We start from the raw sequence: 25473 nt of genomic DNA on the forward strand, positions 1-25473 counted from the left end.
CCATAATCACACAATTCCTAGTAATATTTATTTAATTAAAAATATTAGAGGTCTCTATCCAAATCCGACCCTGGGGGTCTGTAGCAGACCAAGTCTAAATACAGTTGGAATACACAAGGGTGTAACTAGCTGATGCTGTGCAATTTAGAAGATGGACTGCTTCAAAAACAACCTGCCTAACCTTTAATAATCTAAGGTTGTGACAATAAAGTTAAAAATTAATTATGTATTTCACTGAAATTATTAAAACAAGTGGAAACTGATTGGTCTAGTTTTGTCATCCCCCACTTTCTGATTATCAGGCACTAGCACAATGCTGTTTGGCTTACCAACACTGCAGGGAAATATTTTAATCTTCCTTCACCCTGAAAGAGATCTTGGAGTCATTGTGGATAGTTCTCTGAAAACATCCACTCAGTGTACAGCAGCAGTCAAAAAAAATTAACAGAATGTTGGGAATCATTAAGAAAGGGATAGATAATAAGACAGAAAATATCATATTGCCTCTATAGAAATCCATGGTATGCCCACATCTTGAATACTGCATACAGATGTGGTCGCCCCATCTCAAAAAAGATATATTGGAACTGGAAAAGGTTCAGAAAAGGGCAACAAAAATGATTAGGGGTATGGAACGGCTGCCATATAAGGAGAGATTAATAAGACTGGGACTTTTCAGCTTGGAAAAGAGACAACTAAGGGGGAATATGATAGAGGTCTATAAAATCATGACTGGTGTGGAGATAGTAAATAAGGAAGTGTTATTTACTCCTCATAATATAAGAACTAGGGGTCACCAAATGAAATTAATAGGCAGCAGGTTTAAAACAAACAGAAGTATTTGTTTCACACAACTCTCAGTCAACGTGTGGAACTCCTTGCCAGAGGACACTGAAGGCCAAGTCTATAACCGGGTTCAAAAAAGAACTAGATAAGTTCCTGGAGGATATGTCCATCAAGACTATTAGCCAAGATGGTCAGGGATGGTGTCCCTAGCCTCTGTTTGCCAGAAGCTGGGAATGGGTGACAGGGGATGGATCACTTGATGATTACCTGTTCTGTTCATTCCCTCTGGGGCACCTGGCATTGGCTACTGTCGGAAGACAGGATACTGGGCTAGATGGATCTTTGGTCTGACCCAATATGGCCGTTCTTATGCAACCCTCTGTTTTCACTGAAGTTGTATTAAAACATTGCTTTTTTTAGATTTTTCTAAAACGTATACAAAAAGTTAAATGTTGGACCTGAACTAAATGACTGTCCATTTAAGATATGGGAGAAAAGGAATAGATTTAGTAGGCAAAGCAATGTTGTTTACCGTGCTTAATGTTTTCTCTCCCATGCACAGATACTGGGCAAACTTGAAACTTTGGTTCAAGCAAAAGATCAGTAAAGAAGAGTTTGATCTGGAAGCTCGCAGACTCCTCACCCAAGATAACGGTAAGAGACCGTCCCTAGGAGTGTCCCTTTTTCTGTCTTCCCACATTTCTCAAAATACCACATTCTGGGTTAGTTGCTGCTTGCTACACACCAATGCAACCACATGAAGTGTGACTACATAACTCCCACTGCTCCTCTAGAACTTGCCTCTTCTCTTGGGCCACATGATCTTACCACTGCTGAGATAAGAACCTTCTCCTTTGCAGCTCCTAATTTCATAGAGAGACTAAAACCTATGTAAAGGATATCAATTGGGAGGTGTATGCAGCCAGTGGAATGCATGGGAAAACATGGCTGTGGAAGGTGTAAACAAAATCACTTTATAAGGTAGCTTCAAGTGGCTGCCTTTGGCCTTTGCCTGCCATGTTGCTAATGTGAATCTGTCTTCAAGTAAAACTTTCTCCCCTGGCGTCTGTCTGAGTGAACTCTTTCTTTTTGCAGTCCATTCTCACAATGATTTCCTCCTGGCTATTCTCACTCGATGCCAAATCCTGGTTTCTGCACCAGGTAAGAGAACAAACTATTAGTTTTTAAAAATAGATCATACAGCACAACCCTGGGAAGTGTTTATGGTGGGCTTTGTTTTTAAGCTATATGCTTGACTTATTTAGTCTTAAATTGTATGTTGTCTCTTATATGAGCTAGGTGCCATATGACACAGTGGGGATCCTGACTGGGGCCTTTAGTTACTATTGCAATATAAATATGATCATCTGTATTCTAAAATAAGGATTTCACACACTTGGCTAAAGACTAGTACTCTACATTGCCATGCAGGAGACCCAGGTTTGATTTCTAGTCTCATGCTTCTTTGGCTGTGAGTTCTGTAAGGTGGTGTGCTCTGTGCCCCACCAACCTGCAGCACCAAGTGAAGGGAGGATTTGCTCCATGTTCTCCAGCAATCTGCTTGGCATGATGTGAGAATGGTGTTGACAGCCTTGCGTCAGAAAGATTGAAACTCTGACTCATGGAGGGAGGCAGCACTAGGAGAGAGAGAGAGGGTTTTTTTTTGTTTTGTTTTGTTTTGCCCTGTCCTGTCTTCAGAGTAGAGGGGAGGACGGGAAGCTTCTAGTTGTAAAGTTTTAATTAAAATGTTGCCAATAAATTTAATATCCTTCTGTTAAGCCCCTGCAGCTCTCACATTATGTCTGGTGTTATGCTGCTCTGTGGTGTCTAGTGAGTTTCAGTATTGCTGACACCAGAATGGATTTTGAAAGGATGGACCAAAAACTTAGCCACAAGACCCTTTGCGTGAAAGTGATTCAAACTGCAAATTAGAATACGAGTTTGAGACTGCTAGAAAGTTCAGGGACCGGCATCTTAGGGTCTTGTGCTGAGCCTGCTGTATTGTTTATGCTGACTGCATAATACAATCGAACCTGGCTAACTGAACACCAAAAGTTCTCCATGTAACTTCTGCAGCTTCTCGCTTGATATTTTTTTTTTTTTTTCTTCCATTGGGATGGCTGCAGCAAATACGTTGCACTTGGTTTGTTTTATAATCTAAACCTTCTGAATAAAACCAGACAGACTTAACCACAGCCCGACTATCCTTTCAAAAAGGACAAGGCAGAGGAGTGGGACTCTGCAGGTCTGGGTTCCATTTCCTAGGAGTGACACAGATGTTGTCATGTGTAACATTGGGCAGGTAGGGCTCAGGGCCTGGTCCAGGGGGGATCTCAGCTCCTGTTTAGGCACCTAAATGAGTGGCCAGATTTTTTTTAATAAGGGTTTGCACAGCACTTGACAGCTCCGTCTGAGAACAATAGGAGCTGCTTGGTGCTGAGCAAGTACACTTAGAAAATCTGGTCCTTCATTTCTCAGTACCCCCTTATCCCCATTTTACAGCTGGGGAAAACACTTCTCCACCTCAGAGGAGTGATGTGAGGATAAATCCATAAAAAATTGGGAGGCACTTAGATACTACAGTGACAGGCGCTGTGTAAGTACCTAGACAGACAAAACATCACATGAGTACTCTGTATTAATAATAAGAACCACGGTAGAGCTGCTCACATTCTGTTCCAGATTGCTGATTTCAGGGAAGATTCTTGTTAGACCCCTGAGGGTACTTAGCTTGTGGAAATTGCCTCCGTCAGTGTTTTTGTTCCTAGGAAGACTTTCAAGAACTGTGTTTTTGCTTTCACATGCTTGTGTTTTCTCCCCCAGGAAATCCTACTGAAATGTACATTCAGTTTATAGGGTCTCTGATGAGCATCTTGATGAGCAAAGCAATTAGTTGGTTTTTAGCTAATCCTGGCTTCTATAGAGCCCCAATTTCTTTTTCAGTAATCTTGGGCTGACGAAGACTTGGAGCTATAGTCATCTACACCTGAGACTGGATAACATTTTTTTATTAATTATTCAGGGTTGGCAACGCGTTTTGATTTAAGGGCCACCAAGTCTGACACACAGGGATGGGTTGACCATGTCCCATTTGCCTCCAAAGAGAGGAGGAGAAGTGAAAAGAAGAAATGTGTGAGAAAGAAAGAAATGGGAATAAAGCGACAGCTGAAAACCGAAGAGAGTGATCAGAGCGATTCTCCTAACCATTTGTCCGTCTCTCTTCTGGCCAAGAAAATAAAATACTGAAAAACAAATAAATTAAAGAAATAAACAGTATGGGCGGGTTCTTTTCTATAACCGATATCCTTGTAGCTTCATCTCTGTTAGTATGTTTCTTTTTCTCTCTCTGCTCTTGCTGCTGTATAATGTGTGTTGGAAAAGTCGCAAATGCCACCACCTTCCTTTTGCTGGGGTTTGACTGTACTCTGCTGCCCCTATGGAAAGCAGTGCAAGCCTGGAGTGAAGCAGCTCTGTCCTCTTTCTCAGCTTGTTGCCTTTGTTAACAAGGCTAGAAGCTGGCTAGGTCTGCAGTGGATCGGTTGTCAAAAAACCCCTGCTAATGTGAAGTTGGCAAGTCTTGAACTGAACAGGAGTAGCCATTAAAGCGCCTCATGTGCTAATACTGCTCCCTTCAATGTGTGCAATAAGTACAAGTTGTGCTCTAGAAATTAGTAAAATGAACACATGCTGTCACTTATAACGCTACTTCTAAGCACCTCTAGTTATGGAAAGAGATGCAGTTCCTTAATATTACACTAGATGACAGCTACATCATATGGATTTGTGTGTGGTAACACACGTGCTCAAAGGAGCAGTTAATGTTGCTAGAGCCTCCTTGGCTCTGAATCTGCTGATATTGTTTCAACTTTAAAATATCCAGGCTTAACATTATATGAATCTGTTTGCATAAAACCTGATTGAGGGAATAGTGGCAGAAGGGCTTAGTAGCAACACATGGAATCATATCATCTGTCTATGAAGGCAGTACAACTGCACTCATCCTCTCTAAGTGCCTTGCCAATTCTAATGCATTTATTTTTAGAGAATTTCTGGCTTCTCCCTATTCACTAATAATTTTTTTAAATTGTTGGAAAAGGCAGGTTAGAGAGAGGTTTTATGCTTCAATCTGACAGCAGGGAGGTCTGGTATTGTTGATTGCTTCCAGGCTTGTGTTCCACACTTGAAATCAATCTGCTAAGCAAACTCTCTCTCTCTCTCTCTCTCTCTCTCTCTCTCTCTCTCTCGAGGTTCCCAGTTGTAGTGGAATTCAGCTGTCATGATTGAAAAGAGTGAGAACAGTCTCTCAGCATAGCTGGGGTTACTTATATAAAGGCTTTTTTGAGGATAAGAACTGAAATCTTGACCTTGCTGCTGTCTTCAAGTCTGAGCTAATGCAAAGAACTATGGCTCTGTATGATGTGCTCTTGGTAGCCTGTCTTGCTCAGTAAAAAGACTGCTGTGTTTTTGAACAGCTGTGGCTCTTTTCTTTTTCTTCACTACTGTTTTTCCTCATGATATACCATACTCACTCCCTCTACCCCCTCTCTTAATTTCTGACCTTCCCAAGACTTCCTTACTTTGTGCTTCTAAAGATTCTCAATGTTTACAGTTCAGTCTTATGCCTTCTACAAAAGAACAACGTGTTACCTTCTAAATCGACTAGAATACTGGCTTATTCTACAAAGTGAAGAGCACTTGCATTCTGTCTCCCATCCAAATGCTGACCTAGCACTATAATGTACGGCTTGTGACTGGTCATCCGAGGCTATAGGTCAGAAGAATGCAAGCCAAGTGTATAGGTATAATAACAGACCTGTGGAAAGAATAAAGAAAAATGGCAAAGCCTGATGTGGTCTGTGCAGCACAAAGCAAGAGCATGCCGGAGGAAGTAGCTGTAAAATGAGTGGGTGAACAACAGAGTCCATCACACAGATGGGGTTCATTACTTCAGTGCCCTAATACTTGAAGCCTTTAATATGGACCTGATGATTAAGTGCTAGAATACTGTGTGTTAGAATACCTTTTAAGGGCACGAGTCTCAAGAAAATTAAGAGGAAACTGGAAACAAAATATTAGGTTGTAGAGACTCCCCCTCATAGTAGCAAAACACTAAGCAGGTGCTTAAATCCTTAACTTTAAGGCCCATCAGCTTCAACAGAATTTAAGCATGTACTTAAAGTTAAATAAGTGCTCAGCTGAATAGAGTTGGGATTACTTGCCTACTTTTTGTTGAAGGGAACCTGTATGATCAAGAACACTGGCCCAAGGAACACTTTTTAACCCAGAGATTTGCTTGGGGATTTTACACAATCAGAAGGTGACCTATAGTTGTCTGTAACTGCAAGGGAAAATAATCTTGGCAATGTGAAGCTCCAAGTTCCATAACTAAACATCCAAATGACAGTGGAGAAAACAGGATTGATGTGTTGAAAGGATAGGCCTTTAGCTAACGTTGCTGTAATTGTCTGGAAGCATTAGGAAATCAGATAGTGATCTCCAACTGGTTATGTTACTGCCACATAGATTCAGCCCTCCTGGAAAATACTATGGAGGTTCTTCAGGATCCTGATTTAGAATTCGGTCAGTAAAGAGGATCATCAGGCACTTGGATATCTGTGATAATAATGAAATTCTTGTTTTTCATATTCAGCTTCTTTTCCCTCTCTGCCCCGCTAACATTGAGCCAAGGGTGGGGGCTTGTAGGAATAAAACAGGTGGTCTGCTAAGGGTGAGAGAAGTAAAGAAAATGTCCTAGGAATACTATAGAAGCCAAACTATGACTAGCCTACATGCTAAGCAGGTAAAGAGTAACTGCTCTGAGATCCTTGATAAACTGTAGAAAATCCTAGAGAAATGAGCACATCCTGAAATAAACAGCAGCACCCAGCAAACTCAGATTTAGCAATTAGCCATGATGCTTAATGAAACAAATATCAATTTTAAAATTCTCAAAATACAAAAAACCACATTCAATCTTTCTCCTAAATTCAACTGACATTTTAAAAATAGCTCATAAAACAACATGCAGAAACAAAATTAGAGGTGTTAAAGCAAATCGATCTATTTACATCATAAAGAGCATTAATTTCACAGTCTATTATTTTTACTGAGTGGGCAAATAGGACAACTGGCTGTATAACTGAAACAATACTGCTCTATAACACCCATACTAATTCTTGAGTTAATGATGCAAAAGGCTTCAGGGCCAAGATTGGAGATAGACTTTTTTTCCCCCCTCAAACGTTATATGATAGTACTGTATGTAATGTGGCAAATCTTCAACCTGGCCAGGCCCTCCTGGGCAAAAGTGATTGTGCCTCTCATTGCCAGTGTACATACTTTCCAAATAAACCAACTGCATTGTTTGAAAACAAAGAGCCATAAAGGCCCTCCTTAGCTGTTCAAAATTTCCAAATATTCTTGACTTATGGATGGCCTTTAGATTAGGGAGCCAAGGAGCCATTTGTTACACTAACATCTGCCTTATCTGGTAGTTTACAAATATCTTCTTCTCTAAGCTTAATCAAAATGTTCATACATGTAAACCCCCCACCCCACCCCCGAATTATTCCACACCACTCTCTCTTGTCATCCTACATTAGAAAGCCTTGGTATTTTTAGAGTTTGATTTCTGAGCGGAAATTGGAGTGAGTAGTGTATTAATCATGCATATATGGTGCTGCAGTCAGGCTGTGACTTTCCCTTGTCCCTAGAACCATTATTAAAAACCAGTGCCAAAGCCCAGTTAGGGTTAGGATTTCTTAATTTTAAATCTGGAATACTTCCTCTTAAGCCAGGTTGAAAGGTTGGGATATCTCACAAGAGGCTTCTCTCTAACCTTCTAAGGTGTGGGAGGGAATAGCAGGAATTGATTGAGTATTGGCATTACCCTTCTCGTACATTCATGCTCTATATTCTGAGATGTGGAGCCAAGACTGAAACAGCCCAGCTCTTCTGAATCAGAAAAAATGCCAAATACCCTGTTTGGGCTACGAGATACAAATGGGGGGACTTCAGGTGTAAAACCTTTCAAAGATTTTTCCCGAGCTGCCAAATTCTCCCTAACATAACTTTGAAATTCAAAAAGCTTTCCTTGGTTTCTGACATATCTTTAAACACCATTTCCAGTAACTTCCCTGTAGTCAAATAATGGTCACAGTATTGTTAACCCCACCCTAGCGTCTGTGTGATATTGTCCAATTTTATATTGTCTGCTCTTTGACAAGCTAATAGTTGCGTAACTGCATAATTTTATTGGCTATCCTGTGAAATGTGTGGTAAATCATCTACCTTTCTGTATTTTTGTTTGTTTTCTTTAATAAAACAAAATGATCACAGCAGAATACTGAAAGCCTGAAGGAGGGGCAATGTTATTTCCCTGAACAGCATTGGGGGTGCAGATGTTTGCAGAGGAAACATAAAGGAGAGGTTTGGCTGCGTATTAGACAGATTATCATGAGAGAGCTGGGCAGCCCTTACCTCCCAGGAAGCAATCCAAATCTTTGTCCATTAGTGGGAGCTGCACAGTCAGCCAGAGAGCTCAAACTAGGGGCAGGGCAGGTGCCTGATAGTACTACGAGTGAATGAAAAAATCCATCAGATCAAACCTCCCCCAAAAATAATGGCGTGGGAGCTGATGTACAAGATTCTGTGAACATTTTAATAGGAGATACTGACTGAACTCTACAGGATTCCCATTGCCAAGGGTATGTGGGATTATAAAGTCTATAATATTGGTCTGGCCAGCAGTGGCAATGGAAGTACAAGTAGCTTACTCCTGAGGAGTTATCCAATTGGGCTGCTTGGCCAGACCTCCTGGTGTGATATCGCATAACAACCATCCTTGCTGCAATTGGTTTCACTCGGTCCTTCCTCATCCTTCCCTCAGTTCCACACGGTTGCTAGCTCTCTGTCTGCTTCCTAGGTCTATTTCTTCTGCAACTTCTTTCATACTCCCCTGCCCTTTAAGGATGAATATGACCTTTGTTTATGAAGGGCCTGATCTAGTGCTTATTAAAGTCAATGGAAAGACTTACACTGACTTCAGTAAGACCCAATGAGCCAGACTTTGATACCCTCACCCATCCTGGGTAGAACTTTACTCCATAAAGTTGTCCACCACTTGTGGCATTGGATACTGTTCAAGTGTGAGTAAGGGGATTGGTATCTGGCCCCAAGCATTGGACCAATACATTGCTGCAAATTTACCTTTCAGCAAGTCTGCCCATAAACTTCAAATTGAACTTTGTTGTTGCCTTAATTGGAATTGAATACCTGCCAGGCACTGGATATTGAAAGGCTAATAGTACATGCTGTGTTAGGACATGACAATCTTTCTTACAAAACTCCAGAATGTCAAACAATCTCTTCAGTAAAAGATGTATCTATATTATGCTTAACAATCCCTCTCATTTCAAAATGACTTACAAACTATAGTCAAGGATGGCTCTGTTAGTGAAATGTAGCATTTCTGGGGGTGACGTATGGCAACTGTCAAGTAGAACACAACAGTGCTACACAACTGAACATGAAGAGTACCTTTTTAGAACTGAAAATGTAGAGGGAATTTATTTAGGCTGTCCATAATTCCTAGAGTTGGAATATGGCCAGAATGCTGACACCGAGACCCCTACTCTTAAAAAGAATGTCATGGGATCTTTAAGGACCACATGTGATCCGGACCTTGTTTTAAGTCTCATCTGAAATATGCAAAGATTCTTTAAGGTGCTTTATCTTTAAACACATGAGATACAATGGGATTCTTCATGTGCTTAACTGCTTTGCTAGAGGAGGGCCTAGCAGCACAGTTCATCCCAGTGCTACTTTTAATGCTTAAACAATAACACATTTAAATACTTTAAGCACAGAGGTAGTGTCTGCTGCGCTGCATGTGTGTGGAGAAGTGGGACGGGGTGCTAGTGAGAGGGCCTGAATGATACGCATCATCCTGCCTACCAAAACCTCTGCCTCTATGGCCCCGAGCAACTTCGTTCTATCTTCGTAGCTTCCCTGCAATGCTCTACTCTTTCCCTCCCCTTCCACTAGAAGAGTTAAGGTTGCTCTGTTGTGTTGCATAGAGAGAAACGTCTAGTCTGTGAGTGTACAACCCCAGCTTGGTTTAAGAATTCTATATTTAACTTTAGTTGGTGACTTCCTTTTGTCTAAAAACAATTTCTTTTTGGGTGAGGAAATATGAAATGATTTGGGTGTAGAAAATTGTTTTTAAAATACATTTTATTCTCTTATTAGTAATTCTTCCAAGTCAACACCATTGGTACGAGCTCCTTGGTGTCAGTAGTATTGGGACTACTGTGCCAAGAAATCCATGTGTTTTTGAGGGTATATATGGAGCTCTTACTCCTTGGGGCAGCTATTTCTCTGGGGAAGTAAGAAAATATGAAATCCTAGGTATGTAAAGGATTCATTAACAAGCATTAACAGACAATGCAATATCTGGTATTTTTTCCATCCCCCAATATAATTTGAGTTCTGTAAGATGTTTCCCCACATACTGTTATCCTCAAAAGTTTAGGTCATTGTTTTTAAACTGAAAAGCTCTTTCTGGGTGTAGACATTTGTATGCCGCTACAGGATTAGAAAGGGAAATTCCAAGCACTAATTCCTTGGTCAGACTCATGTCATGTGAGATAGCTCTGTGAAATATGTTGAACAGTCTGGAGACTCTAGAACTTTCAAGGTAATTATCATCACTAAAACCCAGTGAACACATATCTAGCTTTTTTCTTTATATGATTTTGTAATTTGCATAATAGCACATACAGGACATACCTGAACAATTAGGGCCCAATTCTGTGAGGGTCAGAGCAGTCTCAGCTCAGCTCTTCTACAGGAGATGAGCATGCTTAACACCTCTCAGGAGTCACTTGGAACTCTGCAGGGTCTGACTTTAACTATGCTTCTCAAGTATCTTGACGTACTGCTTAATAACTATCTACAGAAGTCATCCACCAATACAGTGCCTGCCATGTCCTTTTAGGTAGCTGTAATATTGTCTTAGCCATTATATACCTGTGCCTTTGTGATAGCCTCATGCATCTATTGCAGTTTAAAAACACGTTGCAAGAAAAGCACAATATAGTTCAGATAATTTCCCTCTGAAGTAATAGAATTATTGCTCAGATACATGGTTTTAGTAGTCGAGAATTGTAACAAGCCAAATAGTGTAAAATAGAAATGGCACATGCACTTAAATTGGAAAGGATGGAAGTGGTCTTCAGAGGTGCCAGAACCTTGTGGGTTTTGTCTTGTTTTTAAATGTATGAACTAAAGTATATTGGCTACAAATGGGAGTGACCTTCCCTTCCCCACTTTTTTTCCTTCTCTCCTATTTTCAGAGGGTCCTGGGCCTCTGCCGTGGACGGGTGGTTCTGCAACTAAACCTGGAAAACCCAAAGGAAAGAAAAAGTTTTCTTCAGTTCGGCAGAAGTTTGATGTAAGTTTATATTCTGCAAAGGGTCTCAGCTCTGCTAAACACTCTAGAAATGAAGAGCTGGCAACTTGTGAGCAGTAAATGGTCCCTTTGTTAGCCGGGATGGCTAAGATGCTTTACCTCATTCCAGCAGAAGTGTTTGTATTAAAGCAGTGGTTCCCAAACTTTAACAACCTGTGAACCCCTTTCACTAAAATGTCAAGTCTCACGAACCCTCTCCTAAAAATGAATATTTCCAATTTTCTCCTTTACCTGAGTATAAATGATAAAAGCAGTGACCTTGGAAATATAAAATTTGTTTTTATGACATGCTTATTACACACTATTTATTATTAATTATTATTTATCATTACAGTATTTTTATTAGAATCAAACGAAAGGCAGAGACAAAATTTCTCGATACTTTAAATGACTGCTTATTGGAGCAGCTGGTACAGGAATCCACAAGGGGAGAGGCAACTCTCGATTTAGTCCTGAGTGGAGCACAGGATCTGGTCCAAGAGGTAACTATAACAGGACTGCTTGGAAATAGTGACCATAATATAATAACATTTAACATTCCTGTGGTGGGAAGAGCACCTCAACAGCCCAATACTGTGTTATTTAATTTCAGAAAGGGGAACTATGCAAAAATGAGGAGGTTAGTTAAAGAGAAATTAAAAGGTACAGTGACTAGAGTGAAATCCTTGCAAGCTGCATGGACACTTTTCAAAGACACCATAATAGAGGCTCAACTTAAATGTATATCCCAAATTAAAAAACACAGTAAAAGAACTAAAAAAGAGCCACCGTGGCTTAACAACCATGTAAAAGAAGCAGTGAGAGATAAAAAGGCATCTTCTAAAAAGTGGAAGTCAAATCCTAGTGAGGTAAATAGAAAGGAGCATAAACACTGCCAAATTAAGTGTAAAAATGCAATAAGAAAAGCCAAAAAGGAGTTTGAAGAACAGCTAGCCAAAAAACTCAAAAGGTAATAACAAAATGTTTTTTAAGTACATCAGAAGCAGAAAGCCTGCTAAACAACCAGTGGGGGCCCTGGACGATCGAGATACAAAAGGAGCACTTAAAGACGATAAAGTCATTGCGGAGAAACTAAGTGAATTCTTTGCTTCAGTCTTCATGGCTGAGGATGTTAGGGAGATTCCCAAACCTGAGCCGGCTTTTGGAGGTGACAAATCTGAGGAATTGTCACAGATTGAAGTGTCACTAGAGGAGGTTTTGGAATTAATTGAGAAACTTAACTGTAACAAGTCACTGGGACCAGATGGCATTCACCCAAGAGTTCTGAAAGAACTCAAATGTGAAATTGCAGAACTATTAACTACGGTTTGTAACCTGTCCTTTAAGTCAGCTTCTGTACCCAATGACTGGAAGATAGCTAATGTAATGCCAATATTTAAAAAAGGCTCCAGAGGTGATCCTGGCAATTACAGACCGGTAAGTCTAACGTCAGTACCTGGCAAATTAGTTGAAATAATAGTAAAGAATAAAATTGTCAGACACATAGAAGAACATAAATTGTTGGGCAAAAGTCAACATGGTTTCTGTAAAGGGAAATCATGTCTTACTAATCTAATAGAGTTCTTTGAAGGGGTCAACAAACATGTGTCTGTACTGCGTACAGATGTGGTCCTCTCATCTCAAAAAAGATATACTGGCATTAGAAAAGGTTCAGAAAAGGGCAACTAAAATGATTAGGGGTTTGGAACAGGTCCCATATGAGGAGAGATTAAAGAGGCTAGGACTTTTCAGCTTGGAAAAGAGGAGACTAAGGGGGGATATGATTGAGGTATATAAAATCATGAGTGGTGTGGAGAAAGTGAATAAGGAAAAGTTATTTAGTTGTTCCCATAATATAAGAACAAGATAGTTGTTCTGCTCAAGATAGTTAAGACCAAAGCAGACTGTGAAGAACTTCAAAAAGATCTCACAAAATTAAGTTATTGGGCAACAAAATGGCAAATGAAATTTAATGTGGATAAATGTAACCCCAACTATACATACAATATGATGGGGGCTAATTTAGCTACAACAAATCAGGAAAAAGATCTTGGAGTCATCGTGAATAGTTCTCCGAAGATGTCCACGCAGTGTGCAGAGGCGGTCAAAAAAGCAAACAGGATGTTAGGAATCATTAAAAAGGGGATAGAGAATAAGACGGAGAATATATTATTGCCCTTATATAAATCAATGGTACGCCCACAGCTTGAATACTGCGTACAGATGTGGTCTCCTCATCTCAAAAAAGATATACTGGCACTAGAAGGGCAACTAAAATGATTAGGGGTTTGGAGAGGGTCCCATATGAGGAGAGATTAAAGAGGCTAGGACTTTTCAGCTTGGAAAAGAGGAGACTAAGGGGGGATATGATAGAGGTATATAAAATTGAGTGATGTGGAGAAAGTGGATAAGGAAAAGTTATTTACTTATTCCCATAATACAAGAACTAGGGGTCACCAAATGAAATTAATAGGCAGCAGGTTTAAAACCAATAAAAGGAAGTTCTTCACGCAGCGCACAGTCAACTTGTGGAACTCCTTACCTGAGGAGGTTGTGAAGGCTAGGTCTATAACAGCGTTTAAAAGAGAACTGGATAAATTCATGGAGGCTAAGTCCATTAATGGCTATTAGCCACGATGGGTAAGGAATGGTGTCCCTAGACTCTGTTTGTCAGAGGGTGGAGATGGATGGCAGGAGAGAGATCGCTTGATCATTACCTGTTAGGTTCACTCCCTCTGGGGCACCTGGCATTGGCCACTGTCGGTAGACAGGATACTGTGCTGGACGGACCTTTGGTCTGACCCAGTATTGCCATTCTTATGTTCTTATGTATTACATTATGAAAACGGCAACACTCTTCCATGATCTCACTTTTGTAGCTTGTATAACTTTGAATAAGCATGTTATAAGACAAGGCTCCTATGTTTCATCAAGGAGTATCAGATGTGAAACCGCTTGAAGGTATTTAAGAAGCCAATCCAAAGAGTTCCTCCTACACAAGCATTCGGGGCTTGAGCAGTCCAGACAAACAATGCACGTTACAACAAAGCTTAAACTTGTTCTTCATAATAATTTTAAAAACAATACTAGCTGCCTATTTAATTTTAAGAACAGCAAAAAATATCCACCTCCCTTTCCATTTCTTATAAGGAGTCTTGAAGTTTAAATCTCCTCAGTGTGATAGATATGCTTGCTTTGATCTGCTTAGCTCTTGGAAGTCCAGGGGCTCTGGCTGCTGGCCCCGTGCTGCCCAGGATCCCTAGGGACAGCTCTGTCCGGCATTAGGGATTTTTTTCCTGGGAACCCCCTGTAACATTTCGTGAACCCAAACCCCAGTTTGGGAACCACTGATTATTAAAGCAATAAGTATTCAAGTGTAATTACCAGACAAATCTCTTTTAGTCCAGATATTTATAATTTCATGCTGCCCCGATCTCTTGTTGACTTTAAAAAGCTAAGTGCTTCATGAAGCAAAAGGTTCCATATATTATAGTTACCATTGTGCTTACCCCTTCTTCTCAAATTGACTTGCTGTGTGAGCCTGGTTGGGCTAGCCAACTCCATATTGCTTTGGGCTGTCTGGATGGGTGCAACACTTTTTTAAACAGACCACTCTTAAAGGGCTCCAAGTTCTTAAGGGAAAATATTCAGAGTGCCTCTTCTCTGCCTAGCCTTTTCCCTGTGGGGTGCGGGGAGAAACGCATAGGACCAGGTTCTCATTTACATTAATCCCCTTTTACATTACTCTGGCATTCTAAAGGGTCTGTAAAGTGGGCCCACTTGGAGGCTGCTTTACACTGCCAGAGTGGTATAAAAGGCATTAGTGTGAATGAGAATTGGGCCCATAAACGCCAGAGACTAAATTTGACACTGGTATAATCAGGCACTGTAATACTCTTTACAAACAGCGGTTTTAAAGAATTGTGAACCCAGTGGAAGTAGAATTGTATTTAGAAATTGCCACAATGATTCAGACAATATTTCTTACTATTCATCCTGTTTTGGCTGAGACTGTAACAGCAATGCATATTCAGATAATCTGTAGTATCTTCATTTATAAAAATTCTCAGTAATCTCTTCGCACTAAGCAATTATGAGAATCTGATTAACTGAGTAATACATATGTCTGGTGATGGACTTAAAACTTGGTTTGTTTAAAAAATGTGAATGTGTGTATATATACTGTAGATGTGCATTTTTTTTCAGGAATGTATGATAGTGTAGTACTGTATTAAGGTTTTATCAGGATGAATTTTGGTAGTGAAGTTAATAATCCCATTAGAGTTAAGATGTTCAGTTGACACCAAAATACTGCTGAGAGAGTTGATTTCTGTTAATGCTCCACTCGCTCTCTCAAAAGGACAACCTCTCTGCTGCAAGGAGGGAAGGGGAACAGAAGTCTCTTCTACTCTATCCCTTCCCCACCTTTCTTTTTTCTTTTTTTCCCCTGCCCCATGAATAACTTCTGTGCCTGACCCTGCTATTAGTATTCCTCACCAGCATGAAATTGACACAATTTCATTGCTACCCAGAAAGGTCCCAGTAACAGCTGTGAAATTACCAGATTTCATATTAATTCCACTTTGCTTCTGCTTTCCAAAGGCATATGTTCTCTGTTTGCAGAATCAGTTACATTTTGAAGGTTATATCTTTGCAACCAAATGAAAGCTGAAGTCCTCAAAAGTAGCAGAACAACTTCCCACTCATTAGTGGTAATATTTTTTCCATCAGTTTTAAATAAATGTTGGTTAGATATATGGTTATTCTTTGTAGTTTTGTATAAAGCTTTTATAACCCCCTCTATCCGAGGATGTCTTTACAAACATTAACTAATTAAGCATTTGATATTTTGGGATGACATCTGATATTTTGGGATGACTGAAAAACAGCTGCTTCTGAGGGGGAACACCCAGCTGTTTAGCAGCACGCAACAATGTTAAGTTGAAAAGGTAAGGTAAATTGAAGTGTAGTTGTAGCCGTGTCGGTTCCACGATATTAGCGAGACAAAGTGGGTAAGGTCATATCTTTTATTGGACCAACTTCTGTTGATGAGAGAGACAAACTTTCAAGTTCTGTATGGCTTGAAAGTTTCTCTCTCACCAACAAAAGTGGGTCCCATAAAAGATATTACCTCACTCACCTTGTCTCAGGTAAATTTAAGACAGGCAGAATATAAAAACTGAAGTTGGAACCCAACTAGACTGCTATGCTTAAAATCCCTATTCTCTTATGAAAAGTGCCTTGTTTAATGACCATGTAAATTCAGGACCTCAATTCCACATCTCCCCTGAAAGCTGTATTCAGTGCTGGAATTAGTAGTTTTTAAATGAAAAGTGTGTTTGTCTGACAGCACCGATTCCAGCCTCAGAATCCATTGTCTGGAGCCCAGCAGTTTGTGGCAAAGGATCCTCAAGAAGATGATGATTTGAAGCTGTGTTCCCATACAATGATGCTTCCCACGCGGGGCCAGCTAGAAGGAAGGATGATAGTCACTGCATATGAGCACGGGCTAGACAATGTCACCGAAGAGGCAGTGACGGCTATTGTCTATGCTGTGCAGGTTAGAAAAGACAAACTAATGATGTGGTTTTGATTATGCTACTAACAAAAGGCTTTGTATATGGTATATGGTGGGGCACTACAGTGTGTGAGAGGAAAATAGCTTCACTATATTTACAGGTGACTTATGAGAATCCACGCCATGTGTTTCAAAGGGGCCTCCCAAACTGGCACTGAAAGTTTTATTCTTGCAGCTCTTCAGATCAGAGTCTTGGCACACACAAAGGATCTTGGATTCGTGCATACAAAAATATAATTTGCAAAAGTGAAAAATTGTAGGCATAATTTTAGAAGCTGAGTTTGAAAAGTTGGACCTTCAGCTTTTAAACTAAAAGATTTCTTTAATTATGATGGATTTTTAAAATGTATATTCCATTGCTAGCAGCGGTTTATACTCCAGATTTATATCCAGAGGCAATAGGATTAGTTTTGAACAGTCCCTTTTTAGGCACATCAAGCTGTTGTAAAACTTGTCTGCTATTGAAGCTCAAGCAAGGTAGATAAATCATATAGTGCCCAAACCTGAAGTGCTGATTACATGCAATTCCCATTGTCTTCTATGGGAGTTATGGCGATTAGCATCTCTCAAGACCAGGTCCAAGCACTGCAAGCAACTACTTAGGGCTTGTGCTTCTGGGGGCTTACACAGCAGACTCAGGACTCAGAGGCCAGTCTGATCTCCCGATCCGTCAATAGGACCAGATGCGGGAGCAACTTTCTGCTTGTTCTTTCCACCCCTTCACACCCTCTCCAGCAGTTTCACCTCAGAAGTAAGGCCAGCCCTTAATAAAAACAGTGTGGCTTTCAGAATAGCTTTAAGTGCAATATTCCCATGAACTGTCTGATGCTGATTATGAAACCCTTTCTTGTCCTCTACCACAGTGTGCTAGTTAATGGTGGGAATTTCCTGACATTTAAAAGACATTTTTAAGGTTGGTACCAGGAGAGCTCAAATTAGAGCTGTAAGTTTCAGTTCACAGGCAGATGCACACAGTGCTCCGTTTCCTGTGCTTGTTCTGCTTTGTGTACAAATAGGTTAATGAAATTTACACCAATCCTGCTGTCTGAAGGCAGGCTCCCGTGAAGTTTGGTACCCTACTGATTTGCAGAAATAAATCAGGAAGAGAAACACATGAACATGTGATAGCAAGTAAATCAGCACGCTGGCTTTGTTTTGATTGGGTTGCCCTCCTGAGGAACTAGGATTTTTATTTGGGTTGGAGATCTGTTTTTTTTTTTTTTCCAGGGCTATCTTGATTGATTGATTTTTCAGATTTAGTACAAAACTATAAAATACGTCCTTTTCCAGATATGTGATGCAGGGGGATGCTATTTGTATCATCCTCTACTAAATGCACTTCCTTTAAAATAACATTGCCAGATTGTGCCTCTAATAATGGAAGCTATCCATATAACAGAATCCACCTGTTAATAGACTAAAATGAATAGTTATGAAACTATGTCTCTATATATGACCAATGGCATTTGTGATGTACTGATTGCAGCAGTATCTAGGTGGAAGGGATAAACAGGCCTATGTGACACTATTGTAAAGTTTTGAGAGCATGCTCCACAAATGGTAAAGGTAAGGTTTGTCATTACAGAATCACCTTAAGGATATCCTGGCATCTGTAGTATCTAGGAGGAAAGCCTATCGCCTGAGAGATGGTCATTTCAAATACGCCTTCGGAAGCAATGTTAACCCACAGCCTTACCTGAAGAACAGTGTTGTTGCCTATAATAATCTAATTGAATGGTAAGCGAGCTCTCATGGAGCTACCTTGTTCTAAACATAGTCAATGAGTAGTTGGTGTAGGAGACTGAGCATACTGATCCATTTTTTAAAACCCCTGGAGAAAACTTGGTGGTAATATTTAATATTCAGAAACTGCAGATGTGCCAGAGGACTATCCCTACTGGGCAAAGGGGAAGGACTTGGGGTTTAGCATAAAGTGCCCTGGCAAGAAGTCTGTGCCCCTTACCACTGTACTCACCTGCTAGGAAGATACTGGAATTCCTGCTTGGGTGTTCTCTCTAGATCCAGTCTGAGGACTCAGTTTTTCATATAAGCCTCTGGTTAGTAGGCGAGTGTTTGATTTGAAGCACACAGACTCTTACTCCCCGCCTTCCAACTATCTCTGGCTGCTGGAAGGGAGAAGCAGCTTTCACCTGGGAATAGCGAAGGGGTTGGGCCACTATTTTTCCCATCCCCGCTCTCCTGGCTCTGCCACTTCCCCAGCCTCTCTTTGGGTCCTACTCCCATGTGGATAACTCCAGTGTCTACCTTTGTTGCTTTCCCAGACAGCCACAGTGTGGAATTGACAAAGATACTGGCTCGTGGCTACTGTGCAGAACTCTTTCGGTCAGCAGTAAAATTATCAGCAATGATGTTGATTTCAGTCTCCTGCTGCAGCCTCTTGGGAAGGCTATGAGCAGCAGTAATCTTGCATCTGTCTGCAGACTCAGGAAGACTGTACAATTCATATCTGGAAGGTTATCTTCTCAGCATAAGGAGTGTTTTTTTTGTTTGTTTTGTTTTGCATGAAAGAGTAAATTCTGCAGAAGATTATGCTTCTCACACTATCCCCTCTCCACAGAGAAAATTTCCTGCTCCCTACTGGCAAATGGATTTTTCAAGCCCTGATAATCATAGAATCATAGAATATCAGGGTTGGAAGGGACATCAGGAGGTCATCTAGTCCAACCCCCTGCTCAAAGCAGGACCAATTCCCAACTAAATCATCCCAGCCAGGGCTTTGTCAAGCCGCGCCTTAAAAACCTCCAAGGAAGGAGATTCCACCACCTCCCTAGGTAAAGCATTCCAGTGCTTCACCACCCTCCTAGTGAAATAGTGTTTCCTAATATCCAACCTAGACCTCCCGCACTGCAACTTGAGACCATTGCTCCTTGTTCTGTCATCTGCCACCACTGAGAACAGCCGAGCTCCATCCTCTTTGGAACCACACCTCAGGTAGTTGAAAGCAGCTATCAAATCCCCCCTCATTCTTCTCTTCTGGAGACTAAACAATCCCAGTTCCCTCAGCCTCTCCTCATAAGTCATGTGCTCCAGACCCCTAATCATTTTTGTTGCCCTCCGCTGGACTCTTTCCAATATTTCCACATCCTTCTTGTAGTGTGGGGCCCAAAACTGGACACAGTACTCCAGATGAGGCCTCACCAATGTCGCATAAAGAGGAACGATCACGTCCCTCGATCTGCTGGCAATGCCCCTACTTATACAGCCCAAAATGCCATTAGCCTTCTTGGCAACAAGAGCACACTGTTGACTCATATCCAGCTTCTTGTCCACTGTGACCCCTAGGGACTTTTCTGCAGAACTGCTACCTAGACATTCAGTGCCTAGTCTGTAGCAGTGCATAGGATTCTTCCATCCTAAGTGCAGGACTCTGCACTTATCCTTGTTGAACCTCATCAGGTTTCTTTTGGCCCAATCCTCTAATTTGTCTAGGTCCCTCTGTATCTGATCCCTACCCTCCAGTGTATCTACCACGCCTCCCAGTTTAGTGTCATCTGCAAACTTGCTGAGAGTGCAGTCCACACCATCCTCCAGATCATTAATAAAGATAAAAAGAACAGGAGTACTTGTGGCACCTTAGAGACTAACAAATTTATTAGAGCATAAGCTTTCGTGGGCTACAGCCCACTTCTTCGGATGCAAGATATTTTGTTTAATAAAGATATTAAACAAAACCGGCCCCAGGACCGACCCTTGGGGCACTCCGCTTGAAACCGGCTGCCAACTAGACATGGAGCCATTGATCACTACCCGTTGAGCCCGACGATCTAGCCAGCTTTCTATCCACCTTACAGTCCATTCATCCAGCCCATACTTCTTTAATTTGGCGGCAAGAATACTGTGGGAGAATGCTATGCTATGCACATCTGAAGTACCTTTCATCCAGGGATCTCAAAGCCCTTTCTGTACGTTAACTGCCAAGGGAAGGGAGGAAAGCCCATTACTGGAGACATTTAAATTGGATTGGATAATATATTGAATTGTATTTTTGGACTAATTATACACTGGTCCCAGGGTACAGGCTTGATGATCTATAACTAAGGCTATGTTTTAGTCACAGGTATTTTTACTAAAAGTCATGGACAGGTCATGGGCAGTAAACAAAAATTCACGGCCCGTGACCTGTCCATGAGTTGTACTATATACCCCAAACTAAAACTTGGGCCCAGGACCCCTGCTGGTGCTGGGGGCGAGGCGGACAGCATGCAGCCCAGGACCCCCGCTGGTGCTGGGTGAGGAAGGGTTGGCGGGGCTGGCAGGCTCCCTACCCAGCTCCGCGTATTCCTGCAGCTCCTAGGGTGAGGGAAGGCCAGTGGGCTCCCTGCACTGCCCCGAGCTCCAACTCCACAGCTCCCATTGGCTGGGAATCGCAGCCAATGGCAGTTGCGGGTGCGGCGCCTGTGAGCGTGGGTAGTGCACAGAGCCCCCAGTCCCTCCAGCTAGGAGTTGCAGGGACATGCCGGTGCTGGAACGTGTTTATATATTCAGTGTGTTTTAGCAATGTTAGCAGTACCTGTGCCAAGTTCATGTACCGGACACTGAACTTACAGGCATTTACTTCAGTACATCGCCTGACTTTGGTTCACAATGTCTGGCTCAGGCCTCAGGTCTTGCACCAGGCCTAATGCTCTAGGCTCTCTCTACTACAGTAAATAGAGCATGCAGCTTGTGATGAGAGAGATATTGGAATTGTCAGAGGTGCAAGCCATGGATGGTAACCCACAGAATCCTCAATCAGTTTGTGCTACCCTCCTGGAGGGGGGGCAGTCCAGTAGTTTAGAAAGCGGAAACTTGGAATTCTGATTAATTGGTCAGTTATTCCTTCCTTAGGAAGCATTAGTAAGAAACCAGAGCTGGCCCTTGGGGTGGACTCAGCATCCAGTGTTTTGTTTGTATTCCATTCCAATCTTATATCTCCCACATCACTGTGCTATCTGAGCACCTTCCAGGAGTGCACAAAGTAACATGACTAGCATCTGTCACATATGGGAATCCCTTTTTTTCTCCTCCAAGGGAAAATTATGTTAAGGTCTTTTAAATAATTTATATTTGTTTTCTCTCTGCTGTGCTCTGTGTGCTTTTCGCTGAAGGCGAGGTCAGAAAATTGCACCCACACTTGGAGCAGAAGCTGGTGAGAGTCAAGGCAGTTCTTAGATTCTGTAAAAATTTGTTCCGCAGTCTCAGGCTGGCCCCCGGTAAAGCTCAGTCTCTGCACAGCAAAACACAACCCTCGTGGTGGACAGCGCCAGTGTACCGTGGGAGCAGGGGCAGTTCCAGGGGTGGGTGAGCCAGGCAGTTGTCTGGGGCATTGAACTGCTGTGCCACTCTGCTTTGTTTTGCTCTGCTTCTGATCGGTCGGCTGTTTGGTTTAGTTTGGTTTGGTTTTTGTCCATCACTTGTGCATGCAAGTGATGAGTTTTGCATATGTACATTCTTTCAACTTCAGGGTGGTAGGGGGCCAAAAATAGGACTAGGACTGCTCCGGCTTGGGAGCAGAGAGGTCAGCCACAGTCCCAGAGCTTCAGGTGAACTTTTAGGTTTTACCTTCAGCACCTTGCAGATAAAGACTTTGTTTGTTCCTGCCTTGTCTCTGCCAGACACATGGGCCAGAGTGGGCTCCTTTAAGTTTTCAGTCCTGAGATATCATGGTCTTTTTAATAGCTAATCTCCAGAACACATCTTGTCTCTTGTAATCTCTGAAATCCAAACAGCGGTGCACTATACAGTGTGTTGTTTATGCTTAGAAGTAAGCATGCTGTCTCTGGCTGCTGGGGAGCAGTGGGATTTTGCCATTTGAAGAGTTGCAACTGATGCATAGTTTAACCATTACGTATTTGTTTTTAGTTTGTGCAACTCTTTACTTAGTGGAGACACAGCCTTGGGATCTGTTCTGGCTGGAGATTAGTCATGTAAGAATGCCAGCAGCCTGTCTGCAATAAAGTGACCAAGTTAAAAGTAACGTAAACCAGTTTAAGTGTGGCCACACGGCTTTGCGCCATTTTAACTCAGTCCCTTTTAAAAGCTGATTTTTAGTGAAACCAGTGCAACGTTGGTATCCAGACAAGGCCTGAGCCAGCTCTGAGTGAAGAATAAAGTTCAGGAGCTAAGCTACTGCCCTGATATTTCCCAAAGTGAGTGCTTCTTTATTGACTGGAATGTCTTTAATGTCCCTCTCTTTACAGTCCTCCTACCTGCGTGGCACCTTCTGCGGGTCAGAATCTAGCCTCCCACCCCGCTCCTGACGATGCTGAGCAGCAGGCAGCTCTCCTCTTAGCATGTTCTGGGAATACTTTACCAGCTACTCTCCCTCCCGTGAACATGTATGACCTTTTTGAGGCATTACAGGTAACCATTCACGTTCCATTGCAGCATGGCTTGGGGATATGCTTTCCTGAGCAGAGACTGCTAGTCAGAGCTGATTGTGTCTGCTCTGTATTATGTACTTGGAGTCTGACCTGATTTCACTCCTTCCCCACTGCCTGTTTGTTTAAACAGGCTGTTCCCTTGTTTTCTTCTTAAATCTGTGGCTATACATGGAGCTGCACAGAGTATTAGGCAGGGACTATGGATTGGCCCCGCCAGTTGTGTAAATGTTGCCAGGTAGATGCAAGCACATTATGCGTTAGATCATAGGTTCTCACCTTGGGATTATGCGCTTTGCACTATGGGGTTACAGATGATCACAGCCCCCCTCCCTGCATTCGATTGATGGAGATTCTGGCAGAAATACGGCACACTGAGTTGCCATATAAATCCCTCTTTTCTCTGTGTTCCATGCAGGTATTTGTTACCAGCTGGGCTGCCCGAGCTGTCCGTCCCTGGGTTTGCATGGCTTGGGGCTGGTGAGACCAAGCATTCTCAGCAGGAGGACTCTGGAATTTGACCCTTGCGAGCATGTTGCAAGCACTATCTATTTCCCTATGCTTATCCTGAGTGGGTGGCTTCAGTGCAGGTGGTCTCTTCTGGGTGTATGTAAATATTGGCAAGTTAGAAACAAAGCAACAAGCCTAACCTTTTGGTTGCCCCTGAGAACCCCTTCATCAGCTTATTATATAGTTATAATAAATGCACTAGATGCATCTTATTTTAGAAATGAGGGGCGTGAGCGTAATAGCATCTGGCTAGCAATGTTTTCTAACGTGTAACCCCTGCCCCCGCAGGTGCACAGAGAAGTTGTTCCAGCACACACCGTCTACGCTCTAAACATTGAGAGAATCATCATGAAACTTTGGCATCCAAACCACGAGGAGCTGCAGCAAGACAAAATCCATCGCCAGCGCTTGGCAGCAAAGGAAGGGCTGCTGCTATGCTAAAGTGAGGATGGCCGGCGTTGAGGCGGGCTGTCATTTTGTGAACTCGGCAGCAGGGTCTCCTCAGCTTTGCCGTTATGAAAACAGTGTCGAATCTTGCATCATCGTGTCAGCATTTCAAGGCAGAAATGTGTAATACGTGTAACCTTTTCCTATGGAAATGTGACCCAAGGGTAGTACATCTTGTTTGCTATCGTGAAGCCGTAGAGTCAACCCAACTCTGGGTTACTCTGACTGCTTGGGGCTGCACTGCTCCAACTGCATTTGAAAAGGAATGGAAGTTAGACTGTGTCCTGTGTAGGGAAAAATGTGAGTGGCAGGGGGAGAAGGAACTATTTAGTTTTAACTATTTAGTTTTGTTTAGTAGGTGTGATGTATCTGTGCTGGCAAACAGCCTACTGCCATAGAGGGCCTGACAGAGTGCATGACTATTTGTCACGCTCGACAGTGACTGTCCGGGTTGCAGCCTGAACCACTGTGCTTAAAATCCAGGTGAAGAAACATGCCTGTGGCAAAGTACCTTTCCTTTGGTGTAACTAGGACTTCCCTGTGAAGGGGAGAGGTCTGCTCCTCACTGCCAGAATGGTTGTCATGCGTTCTCCCTCTCTGCGCCCCGTCAGTGTCACCAGGGAGAACCCAGATCCTGCCATTGTCCGGTGGCGGGGGAGGCACAGACTACAGAAAGAGTTGGAAGGAGTATGGGATGTTGCACTTGTCAAAGGGGCAGATCCAAAGCCCATTGACCTCCCTGGGCTTTGGGGCAGGCCCAAAGTGCAAGTGCCCTGCTGTGGCAGGTATTCGTATTGGAAAAGGCTGTGTTCTGAGAGTGCCTGTGGTGTAATCACACTAGTATATAGCTTACCAAGGTATGTTCAGAGCATGTATGAAGTTGGAAAAGCAGTGTTTCTTAGTACCCAGGGCTTGATCCAGCTCTCCATGAGCTCAGTTCGAGTCTTTCTCTTGATTTCATTGGGAGCTGGATTGGAGTTCTGGGGAGTCAAGACACCTAAGTGAAGATGAGTATAGTGCCCACGTGGACCCTCCATTTATACCCTGGCAACCTCCACTTCTGGATCTGGACTATGAGATTGTGACACACAAATGAAAGGGCCTATGATTTCTATGCTGAGAGGGGAAAGCTGTTTAAAACACACTGAAGTATAGAGCCAATCTTTCAAACTGGTGGCTAGACTGGACTGTGTTTGGGGCTGTAGCCCAGTATACCCAAATCAGTGCTGTTTTACCTATTCAGAAAACTGGACTATGGCAGCTTCCTGTAATGCAGTGCTAGGAGGGGAGGCTGAGGGGATGTCTACACTGGAACTGGAAGG

General features: G+C 42.3%; 1 protein-coding gene across 1 annotated transcript; it reads left to right on the forward strand.

The window, feature by feature from the left end:
- Positions 1–1235: 1235 nt before the first annotated feature.
- LOC113407552 (transcriptional adapter 1) lies at positions 1236–24187 on the forward strand. The gene is given in 7 exon segments (XM_029912457.1): positions 1236–1440; positions 1882–1947; positions 11142–11239; positions 16587–16796; positions 18400–18551; positions 23015–23177; positions 23993–24187. Coding segments are annotated over 7 exon segments (1047 nt in total). The 3' UTR covers positions 24146–24187.
- The last annotated feature ends 1286 nt before the right edge of the window (positions 24188–25473 follow it).

Source organism: Terrapene carolina, unplaced genomic scaffold (assembly GCF_002925995.2).
Source record: "Terrapene carolina triunguis isolate 2854851 unplaced genomic scaffold, T_m_triunguis-2.0 Scaffold212, whole genome shotgun sequence".
Lineage (NCBI taxonomy): Eukaryota > Metazoa > Chordata > Testudines > Emydidae > Terrapene > Terrapene triunguis.